Source organism: Salvelinus sp. IW2-2015, linkage group LG37, assembly GCF_002910315.2.
Source record: "Salvelinus sp. IW2-2015 linkage group LG37, ASM291031v2, whole genome shotgun sequence".
Classification (NCBI taxonomy): domain Eukaryota; kingdom Metazoa; phylum Chordata; class Actinopteri; order Salmoniformes; family Salmonidae; genus Salvelinus; species Salvelinus sp. IW2-2015.
The window spans coordinates 14837153-14854498 of NC_036876.1; the positions used below are offsets into that span (position 1 = coordinate 14837153).

A 17346-nucleotide genomic window follows, 5' to 3' on the forward strand; every position below is an offset into this window, starting at 1 on the left:
TGTGTGTGTGTGTGTGTGTGTGTGTGTGTGTGTGTGTGTGTGTGTGTGTGTGTGTAACTCAATCACTTCCCCCTTCCTTAAAGAGCGCAAAGGGCCTGAGCAATCAAACACAAGACCCTCAAAGTGGTATGTAGGTAGAATCTAAGTAATTCCATCGACACACTCTATCCCTAGTGTGTGTGTCTGCGTGTTGTGTTGTGTTGTGTGTGTTGTGTGTGCGCGTGTGTGTGTCCCTGGAGCGTGTGTGGTATCTTGTATCTTGTGTGCATGAGTGTGAGTGTAAATGACGTTGACCGTTGCTTTTTCTCTCTAGCGAGCTAGAAAGCAGAAGAGTCTGCCCTCCAATCGATGCTGTTCAATAACACTCAGCCAGTGCCACACTAACACCGTCTACTGAGCCACAGACACTGACAGCAGAGGTTCCTCTCTGCTTTGAAGAAGCAGTATGCCCCTCGGTCTGTATTGCACCGTATTGGSAATATTTCACTTGTATTGTGRAKGGTTGGGGTCWGTTCCATTTCAAGGTACTGTACCTTGCCATGAAGGGAACAGTATGTCATTTCTATTGTGTACGGTTGGGGTCAGTTCCATTTCATGTACTGTACCTTTGGTAGGGCGTATTTCGGGAACCTCATCTGGACAAACTCATTCCGTCGGTATGACACGTAGTGCTTGGTGCGGTTTCCCGTGGTCACCTAGGTAACAGGCAGAGAGGGAGAGAGAAACACACACACACCCTGTCAATGACTATCTCCATGTCTCTCGCACCACGATCCTTATGACTACAGCTCACCTGTGAAAGAGACAATAGGAGACAGAGAGAAGCAGAGAGCGACAGATGGAGAGAAAGAAATAGAAACAAGGTGAGAGGAAAGGTGCACACCAGTAACCGAACCGCCACAGGTGAACGGGAGGTGCACCATCTGTATCCCCTGAGAGAGAGATGAGCTCAGCAGAATAATACCTCAGCAGAGAGGGAGAGGAGAGAGAGAGAGAGGGAGAGAGATGAGAGAGAGGGAGCAGGGAGAGAGAGAGATGAGAGAGAGGAGAAGAGACGAGAGAAGAGGGAGAGAGAGATAGAGAGGACAGAGAGAGAGAGAGAGAGCGAGAGAGAGATGAAGAGAGAGAGAGAGGAGAAGAGAGAAGAGGAAGGAGGAGAGAGAGAGAGAGAAGAGAGAGAACGAGAGAGAGAGAGAGAGAAGAAAGAGAGAGAGAAGAGAGAGAGAAGAGAGAGAGAAAGGAGAGAGAGAGAGGAGAGAGAGAGAGAGAGAAGGAGCGAGCGAGTACGAGAGACAGAGAGTATGCAAATCCCAGCAGGCTTCTGGGTAATGATGAAGTTGTGCTGTCTCATGCTGAGGTGGAATCATCCAATCAGAGAAGATGAGTGCTGACCCGGTTAAAAAAGCCCATCGACATCATATTTTACAGTATGGGGGAAATGTGAACGTTTGTTAGCACTGTGAGAGATCAGTGGTGTCAGCTCAATACCGTCTGCTTGGCTGTTTGTGGTAAGTCGGAAGTAGTGATTTAGGATCAGTTTTTCCTTTTAGATAATAATGAATCAGACAGGGGTGGCCAGATCCTAGAACAGCACTCTTACCTTGAGGCGCTTTGTGAATACGGGGCCCTGATCTCACTGGTGGAAAGTAGATGCAAGATGACCAAACTTCGAACAATATCTGCCGAGCTAAGCTGAAGACCAGCTTATTCAGGCCGGCGATGTGGAAGTTAAGCTGGAATGTTTTTCTGTGGATGTTAAGCTAGTAGGTGTATGTGCCAATGTTAACACTGGCGCTCTCTCTCTCACTGTTTGTCTGAGTCTGCATTTCCGTACAGCTCAGTATCTGATACCCACCCACCCCACGGGCACAAGCATACCACTGGCATGAGCATCTGTCATTTCACTAGTGTATGTGTGGGCGCTTCTAAGCTGGTTACTACACGTGTGTGTCTCAGTGTGTGTGCTTCTGGGCATTTGAACAGTGTCTGCGTGTGCTTATTTGCATGTGTACAGTATATAGTCAGGTCCAAAATGATTGGTACCCTTGGGCAAGGCACTTAACCCAAATTGCTCCTGTAAGTCGCTCTGGATAAGAGCGTCTGKTAAATGACTAAAATGTAATGAAGATGAACAAAACAGACTGTATAAAATAAACAATACAAATACTCAGCTATATTGTATTCTCCAAACATTTAGAAAATTGTATTATTTAATACGAATACAATTGCTCGGAGAAAGAGATTTGGTTTAACAAGTAAGCTTTTTTTTCTCTCAAAAAGACAAGGGTCAAAATGATTGGCCCCCTATTTCAATACATTTCAATACCTCAACTTGCAAGGATAACAGCACTGAGCCTTTAAAAATTTTTTTTAATGAGTTTGGAGACCACATTGGGAGGGATCTTCGACCATTCCTCCATACAGAGTCTTTCCAGATCCTTAATATCCTTCACCTGCGCTGGACTGCCCTTTTCTATTCAAACCACATATCCAATGAGGGGTTCAAGTCCGGAGACTGAGATGGCCATTGCGAAACTTTGATTTTGTGCTTAATTAACCATTTCCTTGTGGATTTTGATGTGTGCTTGTAGGTTATTGTCATGCTGGAAGATCCACTTTGCGGCCAAGTTTCAGCTTCCTAGCAGAGGTTTTTTGGCTAAAATGTCCTGGTACTGGGTCAAGTTCCTGATGCCGTTGACCTTTACAAGGGCCCCGGTAGGTACGGGGTTATTTTCTGCTTATGCATCCTTATTTCGGCGACAAAGCCAATACCGGTGTGCGTGGCCAAAGAGCTGTCTTTTCATGTTATCTGACCATAGCGCAGGTTCCAATCCAAGAGCAAATGGCATTTAGCAAACTGCAGGCTTTTACATTTGTTGGATGACATGAAAACAGAGCTCTTTGGGCACACACACTAGTGTGTGTCTCTGTTTTCTGTGTGTTTCAGTGTGTCTCTTTAAGTATGTGTCTCAGTGTGTGTGTGTGTTGTGTCTGTCTGTCTGAGTGTGTGTGTGTGTACATTTGTGTGTGGTGTGTGTGTGTGTGTGTGTGTGTGTGTGTGTGGTGTGTGGGGTGTGTGTGTGTGTGTGTGTGTGTGTGTGTGTGTGTGTGTGTGTGTTTTGAGGAATGACTGTCCCCCTAACCCACATCCCTCCCAGCAGCCTAGTAGTAGTAGTTAGTAATGCTCCAGGGATAATCCCTGGGGATAATGGTCCAATCTTTTGTTGCTACTGACCCTGCACGGGCCTCCACACGTAATGAGATTTTTTAAATGCTCCTTCCCTCCCTCCCTGTCTCGATCTCTCCCTCTCCCTCTGTCTGTCTCTCTCTCCCTCTCTCCTTTTCTTTCACACACAATACTCAGATTGAGTAACATTTCTTTAAACCTTATTTGTAAATGTGCTCCCTCCCTCCCTCCCTCCCTCTCATCACAGAATAAGCTGGTGGCTGTAGCTACCGTACTATGGGATCTCCATCATATGATGTACAATGTCCTAACAAGCAACTGTTCCTTCCTATCTGAATGCCAAAGAGAGTAGATATACAAAGGGACACCATTGTGGCACATTATAACCAAACAATTATGAAGACATATCACAACGACAAAGGGTTTTGTAAATGTCTCTTRACCTTGACAAAGATGTAGTCGTCTTGGACTGAGAGAGAGTTGTGGTCGATCTTCCCCAGGAACTGAGCCGTCACCATCTTGTCTGAGCAGTTCTGGATCAGGCAGGTTACGTACAGGTACCCTGGGGAGAGAAAAATAAGAAAAAGTGCTGATAAAGTTTTAGTGTGGTCAGACTTAGTGTTCACGTGTGCGTACGTGCGTGTATGCGTGCGAGAGCGAGGGACAGTGAGAGAGACCAGTCAGACTGTAAGAAAAGGAGAGACAGATATATTGAAAGTTATCAGGTAGACAGGGAGTGTTTTGAGTGCTGAGCTGTATTAGATACGGCAGATCTTCACGAGGCGCCTTACTCTTCTCCAGTCAAAATGGCAGGGGGATTAGGCCCGGCCTCCGACAGAAAGGCAGAGAGGGTTGGGTTAGCTTCTGTCGCTACGCTAAACCGTATTGAATTTCACACAGCAGCAACTGCATCAGCAACAACAGTCAGTAGTGGCAAGACTGACGAGAATCCATCAGCTTTCCGCCTCACAAGCCAGATGGAAGTGACAAGCGTTGGAAGAAAATGCAAACAGTCCAAAACATCACAAAATCAAACTTTTATCTTAGGGGGGGGGGGGGTCTTAAGTTCTACGTTTTCAAGTTCTCTCTCTTTCTTTCTTTTGTTGTTTGTTATTGCTTAACTTTTCTCGTCTGGCCGGCCGAAAACGTACCGAAATGCTCAGACGTTTAATCAGAACAGCATACGGGGAGAACTCATTAAAAGGCAATTAGATTGGTTAAGCATTCAATTCCAGCTTGTGACACGTACACTTATTCATACCGCTCACGGATCTGCTACACTCTCGCTGCCTGACCGACGGAGGAGGAAATAATAAGGAAGTAACGCTAAACAACTGAAAACCACGTATCATGAAACAACGTAGCAGTTGGATAGTAAAACTTCAGGAAAGAAAAGACTCAAGGGAAGAACGCAGGAAAAGAGCAGACGTATTTTGGCGTCTCTTCAAAACATCCAAGACCACCACGGTTTCCAACATGAATCGTGTGTATAGTTTCAAAGGCGGTGTGAAAGATTACGTGATAGCGAGAGCAGAGGAGGTTACGTCGAGTTTTATTTCAACGGGCCTATGTGAGTCTATGTGCACTTGTTCAGTGTGCTGCTGTATGTATCTGGGTGTGTGACGAGACAAAAGGATGTCCATGTGTTCCCATTAGCAACGCAACGCTCCCCACATCAATCTCCCTAATGACACACACAGACCCAGCCAGTCTCCCAGCGAGCCTGCTTCATCCATCAACCCATCACCTGCACACCCTCCACCCATCTACCCCCCTCATCACCCACCATCCCTGGGCACAGACCCTATGCAAGTCCCTGGATTTGTGTTAGAACTAGGCCTCTCCCTGGGGTTCAGCTCCACTATGTGACCAGGCCACCCTCCATCCCCCCTGCTACCTGCCATCGTTTAACCTTGACAGGACCCAGGGTGACAGGGTGGCGCATGGGGAACAGCTTGGCCTGGCATGCCTGGTCACATGGGCCCCTCTAACCCATCCGTCTGGATGTATGAGCTGCCATACGATAGAGAGGCGGGGGAAGGTGGGGGAGATGGGAACCATGTGGCCCTGCCTAGCCCAGGAAAGAGCTCTCCTGCCTGGGCAGCTGGCCCAGACAGACAGACTCTCTGGTTCTCTGAAAAAACACGGCCGGGCTTGTTCAGGATGACAGGTTTCACACTCTAAGCTGCATGTCCGGTACCCAATCAGAAAGTATAGACACACATATGGGATTTGGGAGTTGTTTCTCACTTTCTGGGGGTGGATGATGACAATATTTTACGTATGACACTTTGGTGACTTAATTTCCATCAGGAAAACTGTGTTAAGTAAACAAGGTATTATTAACATGTCCTCTCCTTCATTTGTCCTTCCTCTCCTCCTTTTTGCGCCTTCGAGTCTCAGACTCTATACTTCTCCTGGTCTACACTGTGGGATTGTGGGTTGTGAAAGTGCACCGGACACYTTCTAACGCATACACACGTACAGTASCAGTCAAAAGTTTGAACACACCTACTCATTCAAGGGTTTTTCTTCATTTTTTACATTTTCTACATTGTTGAATAATAGTGAAGACATCAAAACTATGAAATAACACATATGGAATCACGTAGTAACCAAAAAAGTGTTAAACAAATCAACATGTATTTTTTATATTAGATTCTTCAAAGTAGCCACCCTTTGCCTTGGTGACAGGTTTGCACACTCTTGGCATTTTCACKACCAGCTTCATGAGGTAGTCACCTGGAATGCATTTRAAATAACAAGTGTGCCTTGTTAAAAGTTCATTTGTGGAATATCTTTCCTTCTTAATGCGTTTGAGCCAATCAGTTGTGTTGTGACGAGGTAGMGGTGMTATACAGAAGATAMCTCTATTTGGTAAAAGACCAAGTCCATATTATGGCAACAACAGCTTAAACGACAGTCCATCATTACTTTATGACATGAAGGTCAGTCAATCCGGAACATTTCAAGAACTTTGAAAGTTTCTTCAAGGGCAGTCGCAAAAACCATCAAGCGCTATGATGAAACWGGCTCTCATGAGGACCGCCACAGGAAAMGAAGACCCAGAGTTACCTCTGCTGCAGWGGATAAYWTCARTYGAGTTAACTGCACCTCAGATTGCAGCCCAAATAAATGCTTCACAGAGTTCAAGTAACAGACACATCTCAACATCAACTGTTCAGAGGAGACTGCGTGAATCAGACCTTCATGGTCAAATTGCTGCAAATAAACCATTACTATAGGACACCAATAAGAAGAAGAGACTTGCTAGGGCCAAGAAACACGAGCAATGGACATTAGACCGGTGGAAATCTGTCCTTTGGTCTGATGAGTCCAAATTTGAGATTTTTGGTTCCAACCACCGTGTCTTTGTGAGATGCAGAGTAGGTGAACGGATGATCTCCACATGTGTGGTTCCCACGTGAAGCATGGAGGAGGAGGTGTGATGGTGTGGGGGTGCTTTGCTGGTGACACTGTCTGTGATTTATTTAGAATTCAAGGCACACTTAACCAACATGGCTAGCACAGCATTCTGCAGCGATACACCATCCCATCTGGTTTGTGCTTAGTGGGACTATCATTTGTTTTCAACAGGACAATGACTCAACACACCTCCAGGCTTTGTAAGGGTTATTTGACCAAGAAGGAGAGTGATGCATCAGATGACCTGGCCTCCACAATCATGGGATGAGTTAATTTTTTACATTTATTTAACCTTTATTTAACCAGGTAGGCTAGTTGAGAACAAGTTCTCATTTGCAACTGCGACCTGGCCAAGATAAAGCATAGCAATTCGACACATACAACAACACAGAGTTACACATGGAAGAAATAAACATACAGTCAATAATACAGTAGAAAAAAGAAAACAAAAAGTCTATATACAGTGAGTGCAAATGAGGTAAGATAAGGGAGTTAAGGCATTAAATAGTCCATGGTGGCGAAGTAATTACAATATAGCAATTATTATAGCAGAAGATGAATGTGCAACTAGAGATACTGGGGTGCAAAGGAGCAAGATAAATAAATAAATACAGTATGGGGATGAGGTAGATAGATAGGCTGTTTACAGATGGGCTATGTACAGGTGCAGTGATCTGTGAGCTGCTCTGACAGCTGGTGCTTGAAGCTAGTGAGGGAGATGAGTCTCCAGCTTCAGTGATTTTTGCAGTTCGTTCCAGTCATTGGCAGCAGAGAACTGGAAGGAAAGGTGGCCAAAGGAGGAATTGGCTTTGGGGGTGACCAGTGAGATATATCTGCTGGAGCGTGTGCTACGAGTGGGTGCTGCTATGGTCACCAGTGAGCTGAGATAAGGCGGGGCTTTACCTAGCAGAGACTTGTAGATAACCTGTAGCCAGTGGGTTTGGCGACGAGTARGAAGCGAGGGCCAACCAACGAGAGTGTGCAGGTCGCAGTGGTGGGTAGTGTATGGGGCTTTGGTGACAAAACTGATGGCACTGTGATAGACTGCATCCAGTTTGTTGAGTAGAGTGTTGGAGGCTATTTTATAGATGACATCACCGAAGTCGAGGATCAGTAGGTAGTTGTCAGGAGTTGGACCCAGAGTGAAGGAAAAGCAGCCAACAAGTGCTCAGCATATGTGGGAACTCCATCAAGWCTGTTGGAAAAGCATTCCAGGTGAAGCTGGTTGAYAGAATGCCATGAGTGTGCAAAGCTGTCATCAAGCCAAAGCGTGGCTACATTGAAGAATCTCAAATATAAAACATATCTTMATTCATTTGACACTTTTTTGGTTACTACATGATTCCATATGTGTTATTTCATAGTTTTKATGTCTTCACTATTATTATACAARGTAGAAAATAGTAAAAAGAAAGAATGTACCTATGTCCCAAATTTTGACTGGTACTGTACATTCTGACATAGGCATGCAGACACACACAAATGTGTACACACGGGCACAAACACAAGCATTCACACCGTGCGATGCGCACACACACACACACACACACACACACACACCACACACACACACACACACACACACACCACACACACACACACCACACACACACACACACACACACCACACCACACACACACACACACAACACACAAGCACACACACCACCACACACACCCACACCCACACAATGACATCCAACCCCCCACACTACACACACCTATTCCCCTTGGTGGGTCATGCAGAGCTAACCTGGCTGGCTGATGATATGATAATCCATGGTAATATAATATAATGATAATATCCTATAATGATATGATAATCCTGGTGCCTGTGGGAGTTGAATGACGAGTTGAACGTTGAACAGACAGACTTGCCTTCAAGGGAGAGGAATAGCGTGAGAGACGGGTAGTTGAGGGTAGCAATGTGTGTTTAGGGGATTCTAGTAGAATCTCATTTCGTGGGTGAGAAAGAGGGCAAAGATGTAGCTCACAGAATCCATACATGCATGCATGCACACTGAAAGAAGAGCATCATACCTCCACTTGTGTCCTGCATCTCCATATGCACCAAGTCAGGGTCCACATCTACGCCAGCCACAGACCTGAAACAGAGGAGGTTAGTATTAAAGTTGGCATTTGGGAAAAACATAACCAAACTTGTCGTGCACTTAACCTCCTTTGCTTCCTCTCTCTCCCTCTCTCTCTCTGCTCCCTCCCTCTTCATTTCGTCACTTTCTTTCTGTCCTCCAGTAAAGTGAATCTGATTAGAAGTCGGCAGGGAAGTCTGTGAAATCTCCCCAGCTCTATAAAGATATAGGTGAGATATAAAACCTCCATTACGCTCCCTATAAAGAGGCTTTATGGGCAATTAGCAAGCTGGGGAAGAGGGAGAGAATGAAGGGGGTAGGGAAAGAGGAAAGGAGGAAGGGAGAAATAGAGTGAACAAAACTCCTTCTGAAAAAGGTCGCATTCTATTTCACTTTTTCCTCACGTCCGTATTCTACTCACACACTGTGTCATTCTCTGAGTAGTGTTTCCTGTCTGCTCTTGGCCTCGAGCAGCATACGAGCCACCATTTCACCACCCATAACCAATTCACATCTGTTCTATGTCATGGGATAGCCACTAGCCAGCAATGCTTTACACAAGATAAATAGTTGAAATACCTCTAAACCCAACTCTGAATGTCTTAGAGAAACAGAGTGGTACAAAGCACTAGTGTCTGGCGTCCATCTTGTCGGACGGACCACCCTGCCAGATAGAAGCTGACTAGCTCTTTAAAGTGTTCCTGATTTATAAGGATCCCAGACCACTCTTCTCTTCCGCTCTTTTAGGAGCAGTAGGCCACGCAGTGAGGATAAAGCTATTCCAGCCCCAACAATTAGCTAATTCTTGCAATTCGGAAAGCATGGATGCTTTGAGGGGATTTTTCAGGGCCAAGAGTTTTTCTTGGTCAGGTCATGTGGTCAGAAAAAAACTCCTGGTCTTAATGTGTTCTAGTAAGAGAGAAATGTTTTGCTTGACCATATGACTTGACTAGGAAAAACTCCCGAGGCATATCACTTCTGTGTCTCTGTTAGTATTTTACGTCTCATTACATACTCGCTATTATACTGTTTGGGGAGTCACTGGCCAAAGCAAAGTATATGTGGTGATATTTTATTAGTAGTCAGTGGTTAGGGATACAAATGTGGTGCTTGGATTACGTATATGGTACGTAATCTTTTGATCTCTCATTTCCTACAGCTAGTGCCAATACATACATCATAAAAAAGGTTTAATAATGCCTTTGTAATGGTATCCATATGTGAAATGCAATGCATTGTAAAGTGTAAGGAAATTGCCTCTATACCCAGATCTGGGATCAGTTTTACATCTCAACTGATAGTGGGCTAAGGTCCGATTTGTGTTGGGTAATCTGATCCTAGATCAGACATTAGCCACAACATCTGCTTGAAGCAAAACAGACTTGAGAACTACCCTATCTATCCTCATACAGTAAGATGTGCTGGGGATGATTTGGTGTTAGGGATGGACAAATGTCCAGGTCTGAACACTAATGGCTTTACAACCACTGATCTGGAACCAGCTGATAACTCAGGCCTGTCCAGGTCTCAACACTACTGGCTTTACAACCACTGATCTGGAACCAACGGGAACAAATATCATTTCTGAGAGGCGAGAGCAGCAAGCAGGCAGGAACTGTCTCTATGACCTTCTGGGTACACTCAGAACAGGAGCGAGGGAGGGATAGAGAGAGAGAGAGAGGGAGGATACAGAAGGAGTGAGGAGATAAACCTCAAAGTGAAAAACTCTCTCTAACCCGTGAGTTGATCACAGCTACATTTTGTGAGTGAGGGTGTAKGCTACATTTTGTGAGTAAAGGCCAGAGTTACAGTACTGTAAAGCAAGGGGGAGACATACTGTAACAGGAATAGAAAATCACTGACCAATATATCCTGTCCTTGGTCACTCGTTCCTGCATTAGAGTCCACTTCCGGCCCAAATCCGTGGACACATAGAGCTTTGAATAGAAAACAATCAAACAATGATTTTACACCAAGGTTCTTTACTACAAAGTCGTGGCTTATGTCATAAATTGATGTGAAAAGAAAACCGTAAATGCCCGACAAATCAGTATAAAGAGGTGAAATGGATGATTGTCAGTCATAGCTTTTCATGTCAGTATTGGTGATTTTATGGTGTCAGAACATCCCTCAGTGTGTAGTCAATTGTGTTGAAGAACATCCCTCAGTGTGTAGTCAATTGTGTTGAAGAACATCCCTCAGTGTGTAGTCAATTGTGCTGAAGAACATCCCTCAGTGTGTAGTCAATTGTGTTGAAGAACATCCCTCAGTGTGTAGTCATGTGTTGAAGAACATCCCTCAGTGTGTAGTCAATTGTGTTGAAGAACATCCTCAGTGTGTGTAGTCAATTGTGTTGAGAACATCCCTCAGTGTGTAGTCAATTGTGTTGAAGAACATCCTCAGTGTGTAGTCAATTGTGTTGAAGAACATCCCTCAGTGTGTATAAATTGTGTTGAAGAATCCTCAGTGTGTAAGTCAATTGTGTTGAAGAACATCCCTCAGTGTGTAGTAAATTGTGTTGAAGAACATCCTCAGTGTTGTAGTCAATTGTTTGAAGAACATCCCTCGTGTGTAGTCAATTGTGTTGAAGAACATCCTCAGTGTGTAGTCAATTGTGTTGAAGAACATCCCTCAGTGTGTAGTCAATTGTGTTGAGAAATCCCTCAGTGTGTAGTCAATTGTGTTGAAGAACATCCCTCAGTGTGTACAATTGGTTGAGAAGAACATCCTCAGTGTGTAGTCAATTGTGTTGAAGAACATCCCTCAGTGTGTAGTCAATTGTGTTTGAAGAACATCCCTCAGTGTGTAGTCAATTGTTTGAAGAACATCCCTCAGTGTGTAGTCAATTGTGTTGAAGAACATCCTCAGTGTGATCAATTGTGTTGAGAACATCCCTCAGTGTGTAGTCAATTGTGTTGAAGAACATCCCTCAGTGTGTAGTCAATTGTGTTGAAGAACATCCTCAGTGTGTAGTCAATTGTGTTGAAGAACATCCTCAGTGTGTAGTAAATTGTGTTTGAAGAACATCCCTCAGTGTGTCTACAATTGTGTTGAAGAACATCCCTCAGTGTGTAGTCAATTGTGTTGAAGAAACCCTCAGTGTGTAGTCAATTGTGTTGAAAGAACATCCCTCAGTGTGTATCAATTGTGTTGAAGAACATCCCTCAGTGTGTAGTCAATTGTGTTGAAGAACATCCCTCAGTGTGTAATAATTGTGTTGAAAACATCCCTCAGTGTGTAGTCAATTGTGTTGAAGAATCCCTCAGTGTGTAGTCAATTGTGGTTGAAGAACATCCTCAGTGTGTAGTCAATTGTGTTGAAGAACAATCCTCAGTGTGTAGTCAATTGTGTTGAAGAACTCCTCAGTGTGTAGTCATTGTGTTGAAGAACATCCGGTCCAGTTTAGTCAAGCAAGAGAATTTCACGGTTTCACCTACCTCAGGCTAACCTCTATTAATCTTAGTTGGTTATTCGTGTGTGTGTGTGTGTGTGTGTGTGTGTGTGTGTGCGTCAGTGTGTGAGTTTTGGTTGTGGTGTGCATGTGTACCATTGATCGGCTTAATAATGAATATGTATTGATTTTCTCACCAGGTATCCCAGCAGACATAAACAGCACAAAAAAGGTTTCACCGAAGCCTGTACACATTCCCTTACTGCCACACACACACACACACACACACACACACACACACACACACACACACACACACACACACACACACTACTGGCTGGAGTGGAAAAGATGGAATGGCATCAAATACATCAAACACATGGTTTGATACCATTCCATTGCCTCCGTTCCAGCCAATATTATGATCCGTTCTCCCCTCAMCAGCCTCCACTGACACGCACATAGGGTATTGTAAGTGCATACACACTTTAGCAGAAGACAACAAACCTTAACAAACCCTGAATCTCTCACTGAAATCCAGAAAGGCCAATTTAATCGATAAGATCACACGTAATAAAACCGGATTGGCTGAACCAAGGTAAATCTAACCTGACCACAGCAACATCTCCAAAGAATAACCAATCGCAAGAGGCACTATCTCACCAATCATCTTTTCCATACAAACATATGAATTCTAACAGGCGGTTGGAGGAGAGGGGGGCCACCATAGGCCTCCCATCTCTTTCTTCCGCTAAATGATTTTTTGTACTGTTAAATGACTTTTTACTCTCCATCTGTAGCCTGGCCATATGGAACAGATTAAAACCTAATTGAATTTCCTGTTTAATTAACTGTAAATGATTAAAGTGGAGSTCCCTCCATATGCTGTTGCTACTGTGACTGTGAGTTATCTGAGAAGAGATCGTAGATGCAGAACGTGATGCAGAACTGTCCCTCGACACTGATCTACGGTCAGTATTGTGTTTTACTACCCTAATGGTTCTGGATTTAAAAATYGTTGGMATCTGGGGAAGGTAAGCTGATCCCTACAGAGATCTGTGTCTAAGGGCATTTTTTTGACTGTACATATGGTTGGTCAAATCAACACACTTCTACTCAGTATTCGCTACACTGTAGGCTATGTCATTACAACCATGCTGAATAAAACAGCATGAAGTAGATTGTTGTCATGTTTCACACATTTTTATACAGCATGGGTGAAATGGAAATGTGTATTTTGCATACCCCAACTGCCCCTGAGACACCCTTGGAGACTAAGGTCCCGGCAAGCCATTAACAACAGCGACCCTGGAGCAAATAGGGTTAAGTGCCTTGCTCAAGGGGACATTGGCAGTTTTTTCACTTTGTCGGCTCGGGGATTCGAACTAGCATCCTTTCAGTTACTGGCCCAATGCTCTTTCCGCTAGGCTACCTACGCCACACAACACCACACACTACGTTTGCTAGGGCAAGGCTATCCTAGCTGTGAGTTAAGTAGCACCGTAAAGGTAAAGTATATCTGTCCAAAACAAGTTCCCTGCTCAAAGCGATTTTTGGTATTTTAGCATATTTACAACATATATTTCTGTTCATTGTGAACTGATAGAAATGCTATGAACATGAAATAGATATCCCCAAATAAGCACAATTATCTCTGATTATGACYTTGACCCACCTTTCCCTCCTTGCAGTAAGCCAGCACCTTGTCCTCCTCCTTGGGGTGGAAGAGGAGGGTCTCCGCGGTGAAGGAGAGGGGCTGTCGCTGGAACGAGGAGCCCTCGTCTGTACTAATGAACAGCATCTGGTCACGCTCGTTAATGGACGAGCTCACCAGGATCACCTGACAGAGAGGGGTCAGAGGTCTGAGGTTAGAAGGGAGACAAGGATAAGGTTATACTGTATAGGGTAATGTTAGAGTGGTAATGTTTGAATTGGGTTTATGGGGTTGAAATGCGACGGAAGCCCTGCCAGCAGTTTTATGGTACGTGTGGTACGTGTYGAGAGACGCATGCACCCACGCACGCCATGTTTCCAACCAGGGCCATTCTCAAGGCTTACTCCGTGGCGACACCATATTGATGATCTAATATTCCCTTTTATAGCTCATAACAGGGACACATTAAATGGGGGAACTCCGAGCTTACCGTCTCACCAATCATCATTAAGTGTTGGACACACAGAGGTAAACCACAAACGTTTTATCCAATCAGATCGCTCAAGATTCTGTCATCTGCAATAATCAGACATGGGGGAACAGTCCAATGCGGGGCAAGATGGGAAAAATGTTCAAAATCTACATTTAGCATATACACTGAATTTGGGCCATTTAATTGCACAAGCTAGCCTACTTCCTCTCTCTTCCTCTCACTATTGCTATGCCCCTCATGCCTGCAATTAAGCATTACTTAGTGCCTCCCGAGTGGTGCAGCAGTCTAAGGCTTGAGGCATCACTACAGACCTGGGTTTGATCCCAGGCTGTGTCACAATTGGCCCAGCGTCTTCCGGGTTAGGGGAAGGTTTGGCCGGGTGGGCTTTACTTGGCTCATAGTGCTCTTGTGGTCGGCCGGGCGCCTGTAGGCTGACTTCGGTTGTCGGTTGAACAGTGTTTCCTCCAACACATTGGTGCAGCTGGCTTCTGGGTTAAGCGGGCGGGTGTTAAGAAGCACGGTTTGGCGGGTCATGTTTCGGAGGATGCATGACTCAACCTTCGCCTTTCCCGAGCCCGTTGGGGAGTTGCAGCGATGAGACAAGATTGCTATTGGATATCATGACATTTCGTGAGAAAAAGGGGGTAAAATACCCCCAAAATTATAATGACATTCCTTAGGGCGCTCCGTTCTGCATCGCACTGGCTCCCCAATCTGGGCTGTGTGTTTGTGTGCTGTGTGGGGGTGCGCATGCACGCGTGTAAGGGTTGAGCGAGCCGGGTCTAAGCAGCCTTCTGTGGATCGCCACGGTCAATTAGCAACTCCTCGCTTGGCTGTGTGTTCCGCCTGCAGACAGCTGCCACACTGCCCACGGAGAGGAGAGACACTTCTCTTTCGTTCACAGAGATGGAAGGAACTGAGGAAGGACGGAGAGATGGAGGGGATAGACAGCAGAAAAAAATGGAGTGGAGGAGAAGTATCTAGGAATCTCAAAGGCCAAGAGACGTARTTTGTTGTGTGTGTGTGTGTTCCCACCTTGCCCTGCTTTCCCTGGATGACGCATCCATCAAAAATGTCCACCTATTCCAAGACCTCTTGGTTAAACAGAACTCACCCAGCTTGACCCGATGGCCACTATGAGAGGACCGTTCTGACGTCACACACCTTAACCAAAGCCGGGTTCTGACCCTCTCTGATCTCCCCTTTATAACAACAGCTTACGGATTTGACATTTTAGATAAGCAACAAAGCGTACTAAAAGTAGCAAAAGTAGAAACTGAACGCCACAACATCCGCAGTTTGGATCAGATAAACAACCGTGTGACCAAATAGCCTTCCAGAGTGCCTGAAATAGCTTCGCCCAAGCTAGTATTATTGGATTAGGAAGTGGCATCAAAGAACAGTATAGGCTACCCCTGGCTGCCTTCTATCCCATTCATAACCTACTGGTGATGCGGTGACGCTGACACACTATGAATGGTGCTGTTGTCAAGCCGACAGAACACCCAACCTCTTGGAAAAGCAACCAAACAAGAGGAAGCGAAGTTAAACCTCAAAAACTCGGTCCTTCTCCCCGACTTCACTCACGACAACAGCGACTAAGCCACGAACTTCGAGAAGTCAGTACTGGGACAGAGGAACTACAATAGTGCTCCTGTACTGAGAGTTCAGACTCTCCGGCTCAGAAGCTTTTCACCACAACCGTCGCTCAAAACGGTTTCTTCCAATTCATAACTCGCGCTCACTCAGTACAGAGCTCCTATTGTGTGCCGCAGATAAAAGCGCTCCCAAAACTTCKTGTGTCTACACTTGAGACGGCATAGTGGGTGTATGATACACTGGCGGAGTTATGTTAATAGGAATACCATAGAAATGGCAGTACTGTTAGTACTCTGTGTCCATAGGCCTCAAACAACAGTCACTCTCTTGTGGGTAAGAAAAAGAGACAAAGCAATCCTCGTTCACTATTACCAGCTTCTGATCGACTTTGAGTTGCCATCAGTGATCACGCTTAATCTGCCCTGTGGACTTACAGAAGTAAACAACAACATTGAAAGTCACTTCCGCCCGGATCGATGTGTATTAGGTCATATAATCACTTATAAAAACGCATCTGCTCAGGTATATACGAGTACGGCACGTTTTATCGATCTATAAAGGTACATGTTGTGTGTAAGGGGACGGGAAATGGTTTGATAGACGGTTGTGGGACAGATCTCAGTGGCTCGAGGACACAACACTGCCATTTGGAGGGATTAAGAGATGCTAATGCCTTGGGTATACTTTCCTGGGTAAACAAAAGTCCCCCACACAGTGGCACACACACACACACACACACACCCACTCACACCACACACACACACACACACACACACACACACACACACACACACACACACACACACACACACACACACGCACACACCACACACACACACACACACACACACACACACACACCAACACACGGCCTGTATCACAGATGTAATTCATCACACAAGAACAGTCTGACTCTTTGTCTGTCTCCTAGAACCAGTAATGAAATGAAGACTCGTCAAAGGAACCTTACACTTACTGTCCCTGCTCCGACCAGTTGCACAGTAACACACACACACACATCACAACATCTCTACCAGGCTGCAGACTGATGCCGATGCACCACAATAACAGTCATCCCTTTGGAGTCACGTGAGTGCAGTTTTTTAGTCGAATCTGTCAAGTCTCCCATCTGCCTGAGCCGAGGAAAAACACAGAATCCTTCGGTTAGTGATTCTCCGTTGCCATTCTATAAACGTAGCTCCAGCCCAATTGCTTCCACCCAATTACATATGCAAATTGGCAGTGTTGATTTTCAGTGAGAGCAGGGCCTGTGCAATAGGTGAGTGGTGAGCCGTGTTATGCTGTGAACAAACTGGAGAATAGTGGCTGTTGTAAGGATCGCCTGGGGAACAGGAGTATATTGACATGACATTATTAATTCTCCCCAGGACTAGCTATGAGAAAGTACACGGCGCTATGAGAAAGTACACGGCGCTATGAGAAAGTACACGACACTATGAGAAAGTACACGGCACTATGAGAAAGTACACGACAACTATGAGAAAG

General features: G+C 45.1%; 1 protein-coding gene across 1 annotated transcript in view; it reads right to left on the reverse strand.

Moving 5' to 3' along the window:
• The window catches only part of sorcs2 (sortilin-related VPS10 domain containing receptor 2), a 375655-nt gene that overhangs the window by 52983 nt on the left and 305326 nt on the right, over positions 1-17346 (reverse strand). The window contains 5 exon segments of the mRNA XM_070437813.1: positions 606-695; positions 3631-3749; positions 8654-8718; positions 10567-10640; positions 13770-13934. Coding sequence (XP_070293914.1) covers positions 606-695; positions 3631-3749; positions 8654-8718; positions 10567-10640; positions 13770-13934 — 513 coding nt within the window.